The sequence below is a fragment of the Leucoraja erinacea genome, chromosome 23 (assembly GCF_028641065.1).
Source record: "Leucoraja erinacea ecotype New England chromosome 23, Leri_hhj_1, whole genome shotgun sequence".
NCBI classification, from domain to species: Eukaryota; Metazoa; Chordata; class Chondrichthyes; order Rajiformes; family Rajidae; genus Leucoraja; species Leucoraja erinaceus.
The window spans coordinates 27,674,698-27,691,461 of NC_073399.1; the positions used below are offsets into that span (position 1 = coordinate 27,674,698).

The following is a 16,764-nucleotide window of genomic DNA, read 5'->3' on the forward strand; positions in this document are numbered from 1 at the left end:
AGCCATCCTCATCTATCCTGGGCCTCTGGTCAGCATCCTTTCTGCTCAGCCTGATAGAATCCCACTGTTCAGGTTTACATGCAATGAATGGGGATAGGAGCAAACCTCCAGGAAGGGGATAATTCTCCTGCTTTGCTTTTTAATTGGATCTGATCCTTGCACCCCATTTATTGCAATGCTTGAGCTGTGCAGATCCCAAAAATGACCCCTATTTGTAGGAAGAATGGTCTTTAATTTCAAATATCAAAATCGAAGGCAAGCTGGAGAAGCACGTGACCCAACACATCGGGAACATGGACCCTGCACCGTGTGAAGCAGGCCTGGATTTGATTCAATGAGCATTCTATGACTCAGATAACTCTGTTTGATCAAGCTGCTTGTGTTTGTAGAGCTGGGTTGAAGTGGCACAACTCAGCAAAAGGCACTGATAACCACTCGCAACACAACTGTATTAGTTTGTCATGGGACTGTGAATAAAAAGGGCCTTCGGACATCAATAAAATCTAAGCATGTGGGACGAGTGTACATGTACACATACACATGGAGGGGGCACATTCAAAGTGACATTTGCATGAAATGCATGTGCAGGGAATGGAGTGATATGGATCACGTGCAGGAAGTGGAGATTAGTTTGTCTTGGCATCATGTTCAGCCCTGGCATGGCGGGCTGAAGGACCCGTTCCTGCGCTGTATTGTTCTATGTTCTATGTTCCTACCTTTGTTCTGTACTTGAGGTTTTACCTGGTGGAAAAGGGGGAAGGAGGCTAGTAAAATTCAGTTGATTTGATCAGCTTCCCAATCTCCCGTCCACACAGCCCCTAGTATCATGGTGTATGTGGATTGAACCTGCAAAACTCCTGTATTGCTTTAAATTCATTAAAATCAATGTAGGACTTTTGGTCGATTGGTCCAAACTCTTTGAAGCTTTGATCTGGCCTTGTGTCGTGGATTCCACTGCCTTCCCGATCTCGGCCTGTCCTCACAACCCTGCCACTCACAAATCTTGGCAGACGGCAGCATCTTGTGCTACTCAAACTTTCCAAACCCCAACGGCCCAGCAACAGTGTACTGAGCATTACTGTCAGGTGCCTCGTGGTGTTGGCGGAGGCCACACAGCAGCCGGGCGAGCGAGCGAGCACAGCCTGTAGCAGCTGCACGGAGTGGCGGTGGAAGGTGCCGACGGTATTGGGCTGGGCCAGGCCGAGCCCTACTTCATCGGTACAGTGCTGCCAGGACACTGGCCCTTAGAGTAAGAAAATAAGAAATAGCACATCGCCTTGGGTCAAAGTTGGCATTTTCGGAGACTTGGAAGTTGCAAGATGGCACCGGAACGTGGTGACCCTCTGCGTGCAGTTCCAGAAGAGGAGCTATTGTAATCATGTATGGTGCAATTTGATTTGATAGTATGCAGAACAAGCTTTTCACCATGTCTCTGTACATACCACTGTAATAAACCAAAACCTTCAAAATCCAAAACCTAAGTAGGCGACACTTTGCCTGCCTGTCCAAAAAGGGGATGTGCCATCATCCAATACAATTGTTCCACTCAACTCTATTCCAACTGTGAAGTCATCAGGATATACAAGTGATACAAACAATGTTCTCTTTAATCTTCTTTATTATAATCTGCATTCTGGTATTTTTCTCTTTGCACTACCTGTTGTCTGGCTTGGTTGTACTCATGTATAGTATGATCGGATTTAATTTCTGCAGCTCATTCCATCACACAGACCAGACTCTCCATGATTGACCCCATCTAATTTCACGCTGCCTCGAGAAAGCAGCCAACATAATCTAGGATCTTTTCCGCAATGGCCATTCCTTCTTCTCTCCGCTCCCGTCTGGCAGAAGGTACAGAAGCTTGAATGCACGCACCACCAGACTGGATCAGCATGTTCCCCACTGTTATCAGACCACTGCAGAGGGTGGTGAAAACTGCCCAACGCATCACCAGTTCCTCACTCCCCTCCACTGAGTCTGTCCAAAGCAAGCGATGTCTGCATCGTCAAGGACTGCTCTCACCCCTGCCAGACTGTTTACCCTCCTCCCATCTGGGAGGCGCTACAGTTCTCTCCGTTGCAGGACCAGCAGGTCCCGGAGCAGCTTCTTCCTTGCGGCTGCTACACTACTTAATTCTGCACCCCCCCCCCCCCCCCCCCCCCCCCCCCCAGAAAAAAAAATGCACTACCACTACTACTGAACATATATATATATTTTACTGTTCATTATTCTATGTTCGCTCTTCTGGGTGAGATGCTAACTGCATTTTGTTGTCTCTGTACTGTACACTGCACAATGACAATAAAGATTGAATCTCAATCCGAATGATCCTTCCATAAGTGCCTCTATTCTCCAACCTACCTCATTACAGACATTGGATTTTCTCTCTGGAATTGTGACAATACAATGCCTAGAAATATATTCTCCACTGGAATCTTTCTCTTTCCTCTAACTGTTGTACTTGTGCTTGGTTTGAATACAATATTTGGCAGAAAAACACACAAACAAAGCTTTTCACTGAATCTCAGTATACGGTGACAATAAAGGGCCTGTCCCACTTAGGCAATATTTTCGGCGACTGCCACAGTCGTAGCAGGTCGCCGATAAAATGGTGACTGGACTCCCCCTACGACAATGTCTAGGCCAACCTAGACCTAGTCAACATCCAGCTGTGACAAGCTACCGACAACCGGCGACCCAAATGTCGCGACTTAGGACGTCCACCTACGACAACCGGTCAACCTACGTCCACCCGCGACGAGCAACGACCCTGTCGGCGACAACTGAAGACAATTCAGTCACCGGTTGACTAAGGTTGTCGCCAATGGAATTCACCGAGGTCATCACCCGGCGACAACCTATGACATCATCTTCAACAGGAGAAGAGACAACGTCAGGCCCACTGTCGCCAAAAGGTTTTGAACATTTTAAATTCCAGTGGCGACAAGTAAAAAGTTACGGTAGTCGAGGAGACAACTCACGACAATACAGGAGTCACCCGGCGACCATGTGGTGACAGCTTATTTCCCGGCTGTTACCGAATAAATTCCCCTAAATGGGACAGGTCCTTAACAAACCAATTCCATTATTGTCCACTAGATACAATACGCAAGTCAATTGGTCTGGTACATCCAACTCATTCTAGGCCCAACCACTTTCTTCAAGTCTATTCCAAATCCTTGGGAACATGTGGCCATAAAAAGAGCAATTTGAGCAAAATCCTTTTGGAGACACAAGTAACCACAGATGCTGGTTTACAGGAAAAAAAATCCAAAGTGCTGGAGGCACTCAGCTGTGCATGGTTAGGCAACGCTTCGGATCGGGAACCTTCAGATTGATGTAGTAGTGGGGAGAAAGCTGGAAAAGATGCGGGGCAAGGCATAGCCTGGCAAACAATAGGTGGATACAGGTGAGAGAGGAGATTGGCAGATGGGTGGAATAAGTGACAAAGACTAGAGATGAAATGGAGACAAAAGAGTGTCAGATAAGGTGAGAAGAGGTGCGAAATGTGAATGCATTTAGTTAGCTTGAGCAGGGAGATCACCAATACCTCTACAATCTTCATCTTCTTGTTGATGGTGTTTTCCAGGGAGATATCCAGGCAAGCTTTCAATGCCGCACTCTCCAGTAGCCCATTCAACAATTCATCTTCAAGGAGACAAGTTTTCTCCCTCTCCACTGTCTGCTGCAGCTCAGACCACAGGTTCCCGTTCAGGTCGAGTCCGCACAGCACACTGAGCATGTGATTAAGTCCTTTCTCCGAGCCTGTGGGGGCAGCAGAGGTGGGAGTAGTGGCTGGGAGTCCCGAGAAAGAGAGCTTGAGACCGTGATGGGACAACTTATCCTGCAGTGTCTGCACGAAACCTGAGGTAGAGAGAAGGGAACAAAAATACCACAGGCTTAGAAGAGGTGGAGAAATCGATTTATAGTACACTGCAGCAATTATTATATTATTGAAGATGGCACCCAAGCTGGGCAGTTCTCTACATCCTGGTCCCAGAAGTCGATCTGCAATCATTAATTACAATCGCTCCACTCTTTTAATCGTCAACTCCAAAAAAAAAAATCCCCTTTGTCCTGTATCTGTGCACTGTGGATGGCTCGACTGTGATCATGTATTGTCTTTCCGCTGACTGGTTAGCACCCAACAATAAAAGCTTTTCACTGTACCTCGGTACACGTGACAATAAACCAAACTGTAATGCAATGATACAGCACACAACGAGTTCCCAGAGAGTTAACTCATGAAGTGTTCATCAGAAGAAGCATCAAGTGATGGTCTAGCACATGGACGGGAAACAGCCCCAGAGCAAAACAAAGGCGGAAGAAGGGTCTCGACCCAAAGCATCATCTGTCCATATCTTCCACAGATGCCGCCTGACCCGCGATACCCGCCAGAAAACTGCTTCATGTACATTGTTCCTTGTGCTGAGAGATCAGTCACACAGGAGCATTTTATTTTCACAGAGTAATGCAGAGTCCAAGTGGCAAGTTGGATGAGAAGTATTAACGAGCAAAGAAGTGTGTGAAGAATTGTAAATAGTGGAACATTACAGCTCTTCCCCACGTCAGGATAAAGCCCTGCCCCAAGTACCATTTCTAACCCCAACAGTCCAGAGAGTTAGATAGAGCTCTAGGGGCTAGTGGAATCAAGGGATATGGGGAGAAGGCAGGCACGGCTTATTGATAGGGGACGATCAGCCATGATCACAATGAATGGCGGTGCTGGCTCGAAGGGCCGAATGGCCTCCTCCTGCACCTATTTTCTATGCTTCTAAACATTGGAAATGTGGCCACCCAACAATACATTTAAACAAAAAAAAGTAGGCCAACCAAAGGCAACATGGGGTTAAACCAGAGTTCAACAACTATCTGTACACTGTGGACGGATTGATTGTAATCATGTCTAGTTTTTCCTGCTGACTGGTTAACATGTAACAAAAAAATGGCACCGTACTGTGATACACATGATGATAAACTAAACCAAACCGGACAGGGCTTTTTGTTTTAGACAAAAAGGTGCTAGAATGCATATCACAATTCACACAGCTTGATTGTAATCATGCAATGTCTTTCCACTGACTGGCTAGCATGCAACAAAAGCTTTTCGCTGGAACTCAGTACACGTGACAATAATAAACTAAACTAAACCAAGTCATGTTCATAACCGGAAGGTCTTGTAGAGTTAATGTAGCACCGAATGACAATGCCGATGAAATTTCTACACAGAAACTAGACTAGAAACCAAGTTGAAAAAAAAAAAATCAAAAAAATCTCACCTTTGCAGTGGGCCAGGCAGGAGCGTAGTTTCTCACTGCCGCCCAGACAGTCGCTCTCGGTGTACGGGCTGAAGCGGAACTCGTGCAGAAGCGGCAGGCCCTGCTGTTGCTGCCGGCGTGGGGCGATGGTGGCGTGCAGCCCACTGATCCGCACCCCTCCCGCCACTACATCGTCTAGGCAGCGACTCACAACCACATCCGCAGCTGCAGGGGAACACGCACAAGGACGGGATCAGCAACACAAACATTTCACCTGGTGTGTAGCGAGCCGATCTCCACACTGGCTGCAAAGTGATGACTTAGCACAATTATTGAATAAGTGCAAGTTATATATGTGATCTCAAAAGTAGACATGTGATGAATACACTTGTATTCAAGGCAATAATTTTACAGACCAAGTTGAAAAGTGTTAGTTGCTTGGCATCAATCTGTCAGATGCAAATTTAAAGTTTTAAAAGCAATTAATTAAATCGCAGCACAGTGGCGCCGCTGGTAGAGCCGCCATCTCACAGCACCAGAAACCCAAGTTAGATCCTGACCTCAGGTGCCATCTGTGTGCTGTTATCCTGTGACTGCTTGGGTTCCCTCCGGATGTTCCGGTTTCCTCCCACATCCCAAAGATGTGCAGGTTTGTAAGTTAATTGACCCTCTGTAAATTGCCCCTAGTGTGTAGGGAGTGGACACAAAAGTAGGGGTACTGTAGAACTAGTGTGAATGGGCGATCTATGGTCAGCGTGGACTCGGTGAGCCGAAGGGCCTGTTTCCATGCTGTATCTCTGAGCTGAATTAAACCTTTGTAAATCTTGCAATTTTACTCAGAATATCCAAAAGTTGCATTTATGTTTACATACAAAGAAAAAGCACAAAGATAATCACTGATTTTGCTTTGCAAACATAAACTAATTGGGCACTCTCATCAATTATCTGTAAACTGAAGACAAAGCATCCTGAAATGAGTATTTAGGAGCAAAGAAATACGCTCATAACTTGCCGGTGATAATTCGAGATGAAATGAGGACTGTTTGATAAATTATAGCATAAGTGCTCCAGCATATCGAATACTTTTAGAAGACGATGCCATTATATTGCATTTCTTCCATTGCTACCAATGACAAAAGTAGCGTTGGTTCCATTCAACTCCCCATATGGAATCTTGGGTTTTGGAAAGTCAGTCAAACTGAATAGTCCCCCCTAGGATGCAGTCCCAATCCTCCAACCTACCTCATCGTGAACTCTGGACTTTTTGCTCAGTAACAGTAAAACTCTAGCACTGTAACACTACATTCTCCACTTTGGTATTTATTTTTTTCTCTTTGCACTACGTGTCGTACTTGTGTCTGGTTGATTGCACCCACATATGGGATGATGCATAGTGGATAGTGCACACAGTTTTACACTGTATCTTGGTACACATGACAACAATAAACCAATGCCAAATATCAAGATTTATCACAGGAACCATTGTCACCTTTCCTCTCGCTGTCCTTGTATAGTTGGACCGTCTCCTCGTGAAGCTGTGGGTCAATGCAGATGGAACGGATGCGAGTTGGCACCCTCAGGCTCCGCCCAGATAGTCCAACCACAACCATCTGTAACATGGTATCCAAAAACGTCACCCAGTTTCCAGACCACAGCAACTTTCCTTTGTCCCCTGCAAATAGAATCCAACAAAATGATGTGCTTACGTCAAAGAGGTTTCCTCACTTAGAAGCGTTCAGAGAGTGGTAGACATTTCCAAGTCCATCAGAGTGGTAGACATTGCCTGGTCCATTACAGGTACTGACCTCCCTGCCATCAATGGTGCTGCCTCAAAGAGGCAGTCAATGTCAAAGACCCACACCACCCTGCCCACGCTCTCATCTCGCTCCTGCCACTGGGAAGGTTATACAGGAGCGTGGAAACTGTGACCACGAGGTTCAAGAACGGTTTCTTACCAGAAATTGTCAGGCTCTTGAACGTTGCAAAACACTATGGTTCAATGGTGCTATATTTCCCACATATGCAACTGCGCAGTGAAATTCCCTTTGCATTTATTAGACATGCAGGAGCTGCCATTTTTGGCACTATTATTTAAAGACCGGTCGGCCACATGCTTGATGTACTGGAACAGTTCCCACATACCGATGTCCCTCTCCTCTCCCCAACCGGCCATCTCTCGTGCCCCGGCGCACCTCCTGCAGCTCTTGAACGAGCCGGAGGCATCATCGCAGCTTCTATGATCTTCTTTGGACTGTGTCTTTGGTTGCATGATGTGTTGCGATTTGCACTATAATGGGTATCGAGTACTACCGATTATTATATTATTGTGTATATATATCGGTGTGTTATTGTATTTATGGGCCTTAAGCTGCAACAAGTAAGAATTTCATTGCTCTGTTGCCTGCACATGATAATTAAACACTTTCAACTCATTTTAGTACTTTCAAAACTAAAGGCTTAATTTAGCATTTACCAGCATTATTAGATTCCAAGATTCCTTGGAAGTTTTTTCCATATTCATATCCTCGTAGACGCAGTTCTTTGTAAATGTCTTTGGCAGACAGGCGGAACTCGGTCTCGGTATCTGCAAGCTTGGAGCTGGTGTTTATCTGCTTCTTAAACTCATCCAGGGCAGTTTCTTCCAAAATGGACACTTTTCCTGCAATTAGTATTACATGCAAATAAAATTAGCCTCCTATGAAAATTGAGTAATACTGAATAACATGCAAATATTTTTCAATGGCATAACCACTTGTTAAAGAGATCCATGATGATCAGTGACAACTCTATAAAAGGTCTTTTCTTATTACAGAAAAAATATACACATGAACAAATGCATCGTTTCACAGACAACAATTTATCTTGCAAAATGAGGCATGAAGTGTAATTGTTTTTTCCATGATACCCATTCCAGTTTTTGGAGTCATCGGTAATTTTAAAATGTTGCTCAATCACACCATTTCCTGTTTTTAAAGCCTAAATAAACACCTCAATGAGTAGTGAAGGAGGCATCAGTACACTTGCCTTCATTGGGAAGGGGTTTGGTACAAAAGTTGGGACATCATGATGCAGTTGTACAAGTCGTCAGTGAGGCCACACTAATGCCCCTGTCCCACTTAGGAAACCTGAACGGAAACCTCTGGAGACTTTGCGCCCCACCCGAGATTTCCGTGCGGTTCCCGGAGGTCGCAGGTAGTGGAAGCAGGTAGGGAGACTGACAAAAACCTCCGGGAACCGCACGGAAACCTTGGGTGGGGCACAACGTCTCCAGAGGTTTCTGTTCAGGTTTCCTAAGTGGGACATGGGCATTAGAGTACTGTGTGCAGTTCCGGTTGCCCAGCTATGGGAAGGATGGCATTAAGATAAAAAGGTTGCAGAAGAGATTCACCATGATGTTACCTGGGCTTGAGTTACAGGGAGAGTTGGATAGGCTGGGACTTTTCTCTTTGGTGTGTTAAGGTGCACAAGATCACAAGGGGCATAGAAACATAGAAAATAGGTGCAGGAGGAGGCCATTTGGCCCTTCGAGCCAGCACCGCCATTCATTGTGATCATGGCTGATCGTTCCCAATCAATAACCCGTGCCTGCCTTCTCCCCATATCCCTTGATTCCACTAGCCCCTAGAGCTCTATCTAACTTTCTCTTAAATCCATCCAGTGATTTGGCCTCCACTGCCCTCTGTGGCAGGGAATTCCACTAATTCACAACTCTCTGGGTGAAAATGTTTTTTCTCACCTCAGTCTTAAATGTCCTCCCCTTTATTCTCAGACTGTGGCCCCTGGTTCTGGACTCGCCCAACATTGGGAACATTTGTCCAGTCCTTTTATAAGTTTCTATAAGATCCTCCTCATCCTTCTAAACTCCAGTGAAAACAAGCCTAGTCTTTTCAATCTTTCCTCGTATGACAGTCCCGCCATCCCAGGGATCAATCTCGTGAACCTACGCTGCACTGCCTCAACCACAAGGATGTCCTTCCTCAAATTAGGAGACCAAAACTGTACACAATACTCCAGATGTGGTCTTACCAGAGCCCTATACAACTGCAGAAGAACCTCTCTACTCCTATACTGAAATCCTCTTGTTATGAAGGCCAACATTCCATTAGCTTTCTTCACTGCCTGCTGTACCTGCACGCCAACTTTCAGTGACCGGTGTACAAGGACGCCCAGGTCTCACTGTACCTCCCCCTTACCTAACCTAACCCCATTGAGATAATAATCTGTCTCCATGTTTTTGCCACCAAAGTGGACAACCTCACATTTATCTATATTATACTGCATCTGCCACGCATCTGCCCACTCACTCAACCTGCCCAGGTCACCCTGCAACCTCCTAACATCCTCTTCACAGTTCACACTGCCACCCAGCTTTGTGTCATCCGCAAACTTGCTAATGTTGCTTCTAATTCCCTCTTCCAAATCATTAATACATATGGTAAACAGCTGCGGCCCCAACACCGAGCCTTGTGGCACTCCACTCGCCACTGCCTGCCATTCTGAAAAGGACCCGTTCACCCCTACTCTTTGCTTCCTGTCTGCCAACCAATTTTCTATCCACGTCAACACCCTACCGCCAATACCATGTGCTCTAATTTTAGTCACCAGTCTCCCGTGCAGGTCCTTATCAAAGGACTAATCCTTTTACTGCTATCCAAATGCCTCATTATTACCTCTTTAATAATTGACTCCAGCATCTTTCCCACCACCAAAGTCAGGCTTACTGGTCTGTAATTCCCCGTTTTTTCGCTCGCTCCTTTCTTGAAAATTGGGATAACATTAGCTATCCTCCAAACCACAGGAACTGATCCTGAATCTATTGAACATTGGAAAATGATCACCAATGCATCCACTATTTTTAGAGCCACCTCCCTGAGGACCCTGGGATGCAGACCATCAGGCCCAGGGGATTTATCATCCTTCAGTCCCATTAGCCTACCCAATACTATTTCTCGCCTAATGAAAATTTATTTCAGTTCCTCGACTCCCTTAGATCCTCCAGTACTTCTGGGAGATTGTTTGTGCCTTCCTTAGTGAAGACTTTTTTCCAGGGTAGAGGATTCGAAAACTATTGCCTTTTTTTAGGCAATTTTTTAAAAATTATATATATATATATATGGGCAAAACTACTTTTTCCACTCAGAGACAAGTCCATAGTGGAATGCTGCCAGTGGGAACTATAGAAGCTGATATAATGAAGAATTACATCGGACATTTGGACAGATATAAGGATAGGAAGGCTTTTGAGGGGAAATGGGTCAAATGCAGGGAGATTGGACCACTCTAGTAGGTCAGCATGGACAAGGTGGGCCGAAGGGCTTGTTTCTATATAGGTCTACGGCTTTATGAAAATAAGCAGTTATCACACCATAAAAGAAGATCCAAAACAACCTGGCACCAAGAACGTCTAGAGTGGTAAAGTCTCTGCTATAGACTTAAGAGATATGTTTGAGACTGGAAAAGTGTTTCACCGAATGAGTGAATGCATGTTGCCCTTTCAAAATGCACACACCTAGGATCAGTGCTGATTTAGAAGACAAACGCACATTAATAAATATACGTGTCACAAAACTGGAATATGAAATTGTGACGTTTAACTTCAGTGAGGTGCGGGTATGTCATACTGTAAAATAAAAGCACTGCCCCAAATGGAGCAAAGCAGATATGCTCATATTAGCAGGAGTCTACATTTTCATAGAAAATTTGCTGACAATGTTTGTATTTACTGGAAGTATTTGTACTTCAATATGAACTTTGCAGTTATGATAAAAAAAATCAAATTCAAAGAAAGCTTCAAGATTAATGTGGCTTACCGCTAACAGCCAGGTTGCTGTTCTCCGAAATTTCGAATCTATTTGATGCTGGCATCAGCCGAACTTCAAGCTGTACAGAACCTTAATTAACAGGAGTAACAGGTTTCAAGAGATATGGTCAACAGAATAACAACATGATAATTCTAGCAGTTCACAAAACAAAAATATAAAATACATGGCATTTGAGCAGAACAAATACAAGATATTCTTCTGCTCTAAATTGTAAGAAATCCCCTCCAGTTTTGATGTTAGAAATCAGATATCTTTCCAACAATTGGTGTGTACTTAGTAACAAGTGTTACCAAAATGAGATAATACAACCCAGAAGCATCTCTCCTCTCAATGACTTTACTTTCGCTGCTAATATAAAAATAGATTTTTTTCCCCCCCAATTACAAATAAGGATGTCATTAAGTTGGTACTGAAGAGATTCACCAGGATTTTGCCTGGGCTTGTGTTCTAGGGAGAGGCTGAATAGACTGGACTTTTCTATTTGGAGCATGGGAGGCTGAGTGGTGACCTATTTTGTGCAATGCAAGGATTAGAACAGTCTTTACAGCTGGAGCAGAGTTGTCTATGTTGAGCAGGTGGCTCGCTTGGAAAGACAATTACCCTTCGGGAAATAAATCCGCACTCTTGGAAGAACCAGTAAACCAAGCGACCTCAGATCACACGGCCTCAATGAACATTGCCGCTTCACCTTAAACCTATGTCCTCTGGTTCTCGATTCCCCTACTCTGGGAAAGAGTGTGCGTCTACCCGAACTATTCCTCTCATGATTTTGTACACCTCTGTAAGCTCACCGCTCCTCCTGTGCTCCAGGGATTAGGGCCCTGGCCTGCTCAATCTCCCTACAGCTCAGGCACTCGAGTTCTTTGTGTGAAGGGTTTCCATGCCAATGTCTTGGGGAAACTGAGCAGGCCAGTCAGCACCTGAGGCAGAGACGGACAGATGTTTCGGGTTGCTACTCTTCTTCGGTACCTGTTTTTGGCAGAATTGTTGCTCTGTGTAGGACAACATCTTCAAACATCACTGGCGTCTGATGCATTACAGCGCCGCTTGTCCTTAGCAAAGCTCGCCAGGCCAGGAGCAGGTAACCGGTAGCTGGATACAGCACTCTCCCATCGATACAGTGATCAGCAATGTAGCTGTCAGCAGACTCGGGGTTCATATCTGTGGGACACAAATCTAAAGGTCAAAAGACTATCCAATTTTTAAAGATTCATTTCCCAAATTCCCAAAACGTTGAGTTGCCTCTAGTGCAGTACATGCGTTTGCCCCGTAGACTTCTAACAATGCAGCGACTCACCAACGTTAAACACAATGGCCGATCCCGAACCTCCTGAACCGGACGAGTAGTCCTCGGTCTTGGGTACGTCCCAGATTTGGCTGTGGTCCCACACGATGCTCGGAGAAATTAAGGAAGTTCCAGCGGGGATGGGGTACTCCACTGGTGGGTACAACTTGTTGGAGTCCAGGTTCACTCTGTCATTACCAGATAGCAAATGAATATTTCGTTATTTTGTGTTTCTTCGTTCAAGTTTGCATTTATTGTCACATACACCAATTAAGGTGCAGTGATATTTGAGTTAACATACAGCCATACTGTGAAATGCAACAATACACACAGCCACATCAAATAACATTTAACATAAACATCCACCACAGTGGAATCCACATTCCTCACTGTGATGGAAGGTAATAAAGTTCAACCATCCTCCACCTTTGTTCCCCCGTGGTCGGGGCTGTGGAACCCTCCACAGTCGCTGCTGCCAACGGTCCAATGACCGAAGCCCTCGCGTCAGGATGATGTCAACTCTGGTGTCGGGTCGGATCGGAACATGGAACTCACGAGTCGGTCTCTTCTTACCGGAGACCGCGGGCTTCACTATTGCTATATTACCTCATTAATTTCTTGCTCTAGCAACACAATAGAGCAGGGACCAAACTGGACCGGATTTACATGGCCGGTTCGCTATTAGAGCCACACAACACAGACTCTTCGGCCAAATTCACCTATGAAGACCAAGAAGTCCCATCTACGCTAGTCCCACCCGTCTGTGTTGAACCCATGTACTTCTCAAGCTTTCCATAGATCCAAGATGGCACTAAATCCAATCACATATTACAATCACTCCACACTTTAAAATCTCCACTCCTACAGCAACACTTCTTACTTTATCGGTACACTGCGAATGGCTCGATTGCAAACATGTATTTGTCCTTCCACTGACTGGTTAGCACGCAACAAAGGCTTTTCACTGTACCTCGGTACATGTGACAATAAACAAAACTAAAACATCCATGTGTGGGAAAGGACTGCAGATGCTGGTTTAACAAAATGCTGGAGTAACTCAACGGGACAGGCAGCATCCCTGGAGAGAAGGGAAGGGTGATGTTTGGGGTCGAGACCGCTCTTCAGACGGATGTCAAGGGAGGGGACGGGACAGAGATACAATGTAGTCAGAGACAGTAAGACTGGTGGGAGAACTGAGAATGGGGAGGGGATGGAGAAAGAGGGAAGGCAAGGGCTTTCATGTACCTGTCCAAATGTTGGATAGAGATACGTAGGCCTCAAGAAAGTATCGCCATCAACACCAGAATAAATCAGTTGGACCACTTGGACTGTTTATGGGTGGCAGGTTCTGAAAGTACTTGTGATCAGCTTGGACGCTAGCCCATAGGACCATTTCTTGTATCTCTCTACGACTCCTCCGTATTGGATCACGAGCAAGATTCAAATCCCATTCCCCTGAAGTTCTACCACTTACCCACTTGCATAGATCTTGCCGATGTGCGAGAGGAAATATTCGATGTTGTTGCTGTGGCCGCGCTTCATCAGCGGCAGGATCAGGCACGACTGCTTCAGACTGCGTTTCAGAATAGCCTGAAATAAGCACAAACTATTCAGCGGGTGGCACAGGGTTGAATGGGTAGAACATTATGTTGGAGCCGATGAGCTATCAGGCAAAGCCCCCCCTAATACCTTGCCCCATAAGCAAGCATAGTTCAAAAATATCAAGTCTTGCTTTTGTGTTTGTGAATTGTCAAAATAACGATTCATGTGTGTTTTAAGGAGAATATCGCAGATCAGGTGGCAATATGTTTTTAGTGTTACTAAGCCACGTCCTCAGAAAAACAAGAATATGCGGTAAGCAGGGTTGCCAAGTTTTGTCAGAGCATTTCAGTATTCTAGTACCTGAAAAATCAGTATTTTGCTGAGGAAATCAGTATTTTTACATGGTGCCATTTTGCTGGAAAAAAAATGTTACCATGTAAGAGTACAAGAATGCATAACTTTGCTACCAATTGACATGTCTTCTACGCACCTTACTTGACAGTGCATTCATTGCCATGTATACTGCTGTTTGAACGGCTGCTTCCTGCTTTTAGCACCAGATGATGTAGAAGCCATTTTGGAAGCCTCCCTCTCCCTCACTCCCTCTCCTCTCCCCCTCCCTCTTTCTCCCCCTCCCTCTCTTCTCCCCCTCCCTCCCCCTTTCCCTCCCAGCCTCACTCTCTCTTCATTCCCTTTTTTTCTCCCTCCCTTATTCCCTTCCTCTCTCCCACGTTTCCTATCCTCTCCATCTCTCCACCCCTCCCCCCTTGAGCCCACCCACCGTACTGTAAAATCAAGGCCAATCCCAATGTAACTGCAATCCCACTGGTAACCTTTCACCACTAGGCTTATCCAGAATTCTACCACTGCCTGAAAAATAATCAAAGGCTCAAGGAGAATTCCAAAGACATTGTTATACGAGAATTTTCCTGAACAGTCTGTGACCCATAGCGCTGTGGCCATAGCGCTATGTTTTAAAGCCCATGGCGCTCCAGCCGGTAGTGCAATTTTTAGAACCCATAGCGCTGTAGCCGACAGCTCTTCATTTAAATTCCCACGCGTTAAACTGACAGCGCTCTGTTTAAACCTGGAGCGGGACAGACAGCAACTCTGGAGAGAAGGAATGGGTGACGTTTCTGGTCGTCGAGACCCTTCTTCAGACTGAACTGAACTCCGTATTTAAAATCCGTATTTAACAACACAAAATTGAACATCCAGATTCCAATTGCATTTTCGTACAAAATACGGAAAATCTGTACTACTTGGCAGCTCTGGGTAAGGGATCAACTATCAGTAGATATTAAAATGGGCCGCCGAGACCAAAGAGGGACCCTCGGGACTCTGAGTACTTTTGTAACTTTGTCAGCACCAGGTACGTGGCGACTCTTTGTGTAATTTGTGCATTGCATGCAAAAATAAAGAATTTCACTTTACCTAGGAGAATAAAGTATCATTGAAGACAACAAATAAAGCTTTAACAACACAAAGCTACGGTAAATTCATCATAAATTCATCAAACACCACAACAGCCATTTTTGAGACAGATGTGTACAATACAGGGAAAAGGAGAACATTACTCCTGACAAGATGTAGATGGATTCACCAAGCAAACTTATTTTTGTCTCAGCCATAACACAGTGGGAGCTTTCACAAAGTCAATTGTACATGGAGTCTGCAACGAAAGGTGGGTACCTGAAGCAGGGCATGAGCCGAAATCTCGATCACAACAGCATTACTTGGGATGTGTTGCAGTCCTTCCTGAAACAGAACTGGGCTGACCAGATTGTTGACGTGGTACTCTGCAGACGAGTGCTTGGCGAGCTCACTGTCCCATTTGGCCTGTGGGATCGATGTACTGATCCAGCGTGCACTACGAGCTTTGGGCACTTTTATAACCTGACAAGCAAAATGTGGATACGGAGAGGTGGCAAAGGAAGGCATGCAGAGGAAGAGGAGGCACATAATCAGTACATATTATAATGGACACTCATTATCCAAAACACTTGCTGCAAAATAAAGCCCAAAGGATAATTAAGGACACATCCGATAAACACAAAGTGCTAGAGTACCTCTGTGGCTCAGACAGCAGATGTCTGAAGAAGGGTCCCAACCAGAAACTTCACCTATGCATGTTCTCCAGAGATATTGCCAAACCCTATGAGTTACTCCAGCACTGTGTGTTTTTTTTTTTTTAAACTGGTATCTGTGGTTTCTTTTCACGTTTTCACGAGATGCAGCGCTGAAACAGGCCCTTCGGCCCAACGAATCCACACTGATCAGCGATCACCCTGTCCACTAGATCCATCCTACATGCTAGAAAATATTTACAATTTTTACTGAAGCCAATTAACCTACAAACCTGTATGTCTTTGGAATGTGGAAGGAAATGGGAGAATCCCGAGAAAACCCATGGAGGTCACAGGGCGAACAAATGGCATTGGCCATGATTGAAATGCGAATAGACGTGATGGGCCGAATGGCCTAATTCTACTCCTATCACTGATGAAGATACACACAGCACCCGTAATCAGGATCGAACCCAGGTCTCTGGCACTCTGGCAAGTCTACCGTCGCTCCACTGCATTCTTGTTTCTACATCTTAAATCATCTGATTGAAAAACAACATTGTTTTATTAACAATTATTGTAGCTCCTCGACTCTTTTCAACTCTGTTTAGTTCATCGTCACCGATTCTGGCTCTAACCCAAACCTAAAGGAAATAACAACCATGGATTTATACGCCAATATTGACACATACTCCTCTATTCATTCTGCTCCCCCGATCCAACATGCCAACGCATACCGTACCGTCTTGCATGGAATTCAAGGGTTTCCTGGAGTCATAGATACATAGAAA

General features: G+C 45.1%; 1 protein-coding gene across 1 annotated transcript in view; it reads right to left on the reverse strand.

Annotated features, from left to right (window-relative positions):
- Positions 1-16,764, reverse strand: part of fasn (fatty acid synthase) — an 88,907-nt gene that overhangs the window by 38,680 nt on the left and 33,463 nt on the right. Inside the window, exons 14-22 of the mRNA XM_055654173.1 lie at positions 15,600-15,803; positions 13,840-13,955; positions 12,378-12,553; positions 12,050-12,241; positions 11,069-11,149; positions 7,732-7,917; positions 6,748-6,930; positions 5,280-5,483; positions 3,551-3,864 (exon numbers count right to left, since the gene is read on the reverse strand). Coding sequence (XP_055510148.1) covers positions 3,551-3,864; positions 5,280-5,483; positions 6,748-6,930; positions 7,732-7,917; positions 11,069-11,149; positions 12,050-12,241; positions 12,378-12,553; positions 13,840-13,955; positions 15,600-15,803 — 1,656 coding nt within the window. The remainder of the gene's footprint in view (positions 1-3,550; positions 3,865-5,279; positions 5,484-6,747; positions 6,931-7,731; positions 7,918-11,068; positions 11,150-12,049; positions 12,242-12,377; positions 12,554-13,839; positions 13,956-15,599; positions 15,804-16,764) is intronic.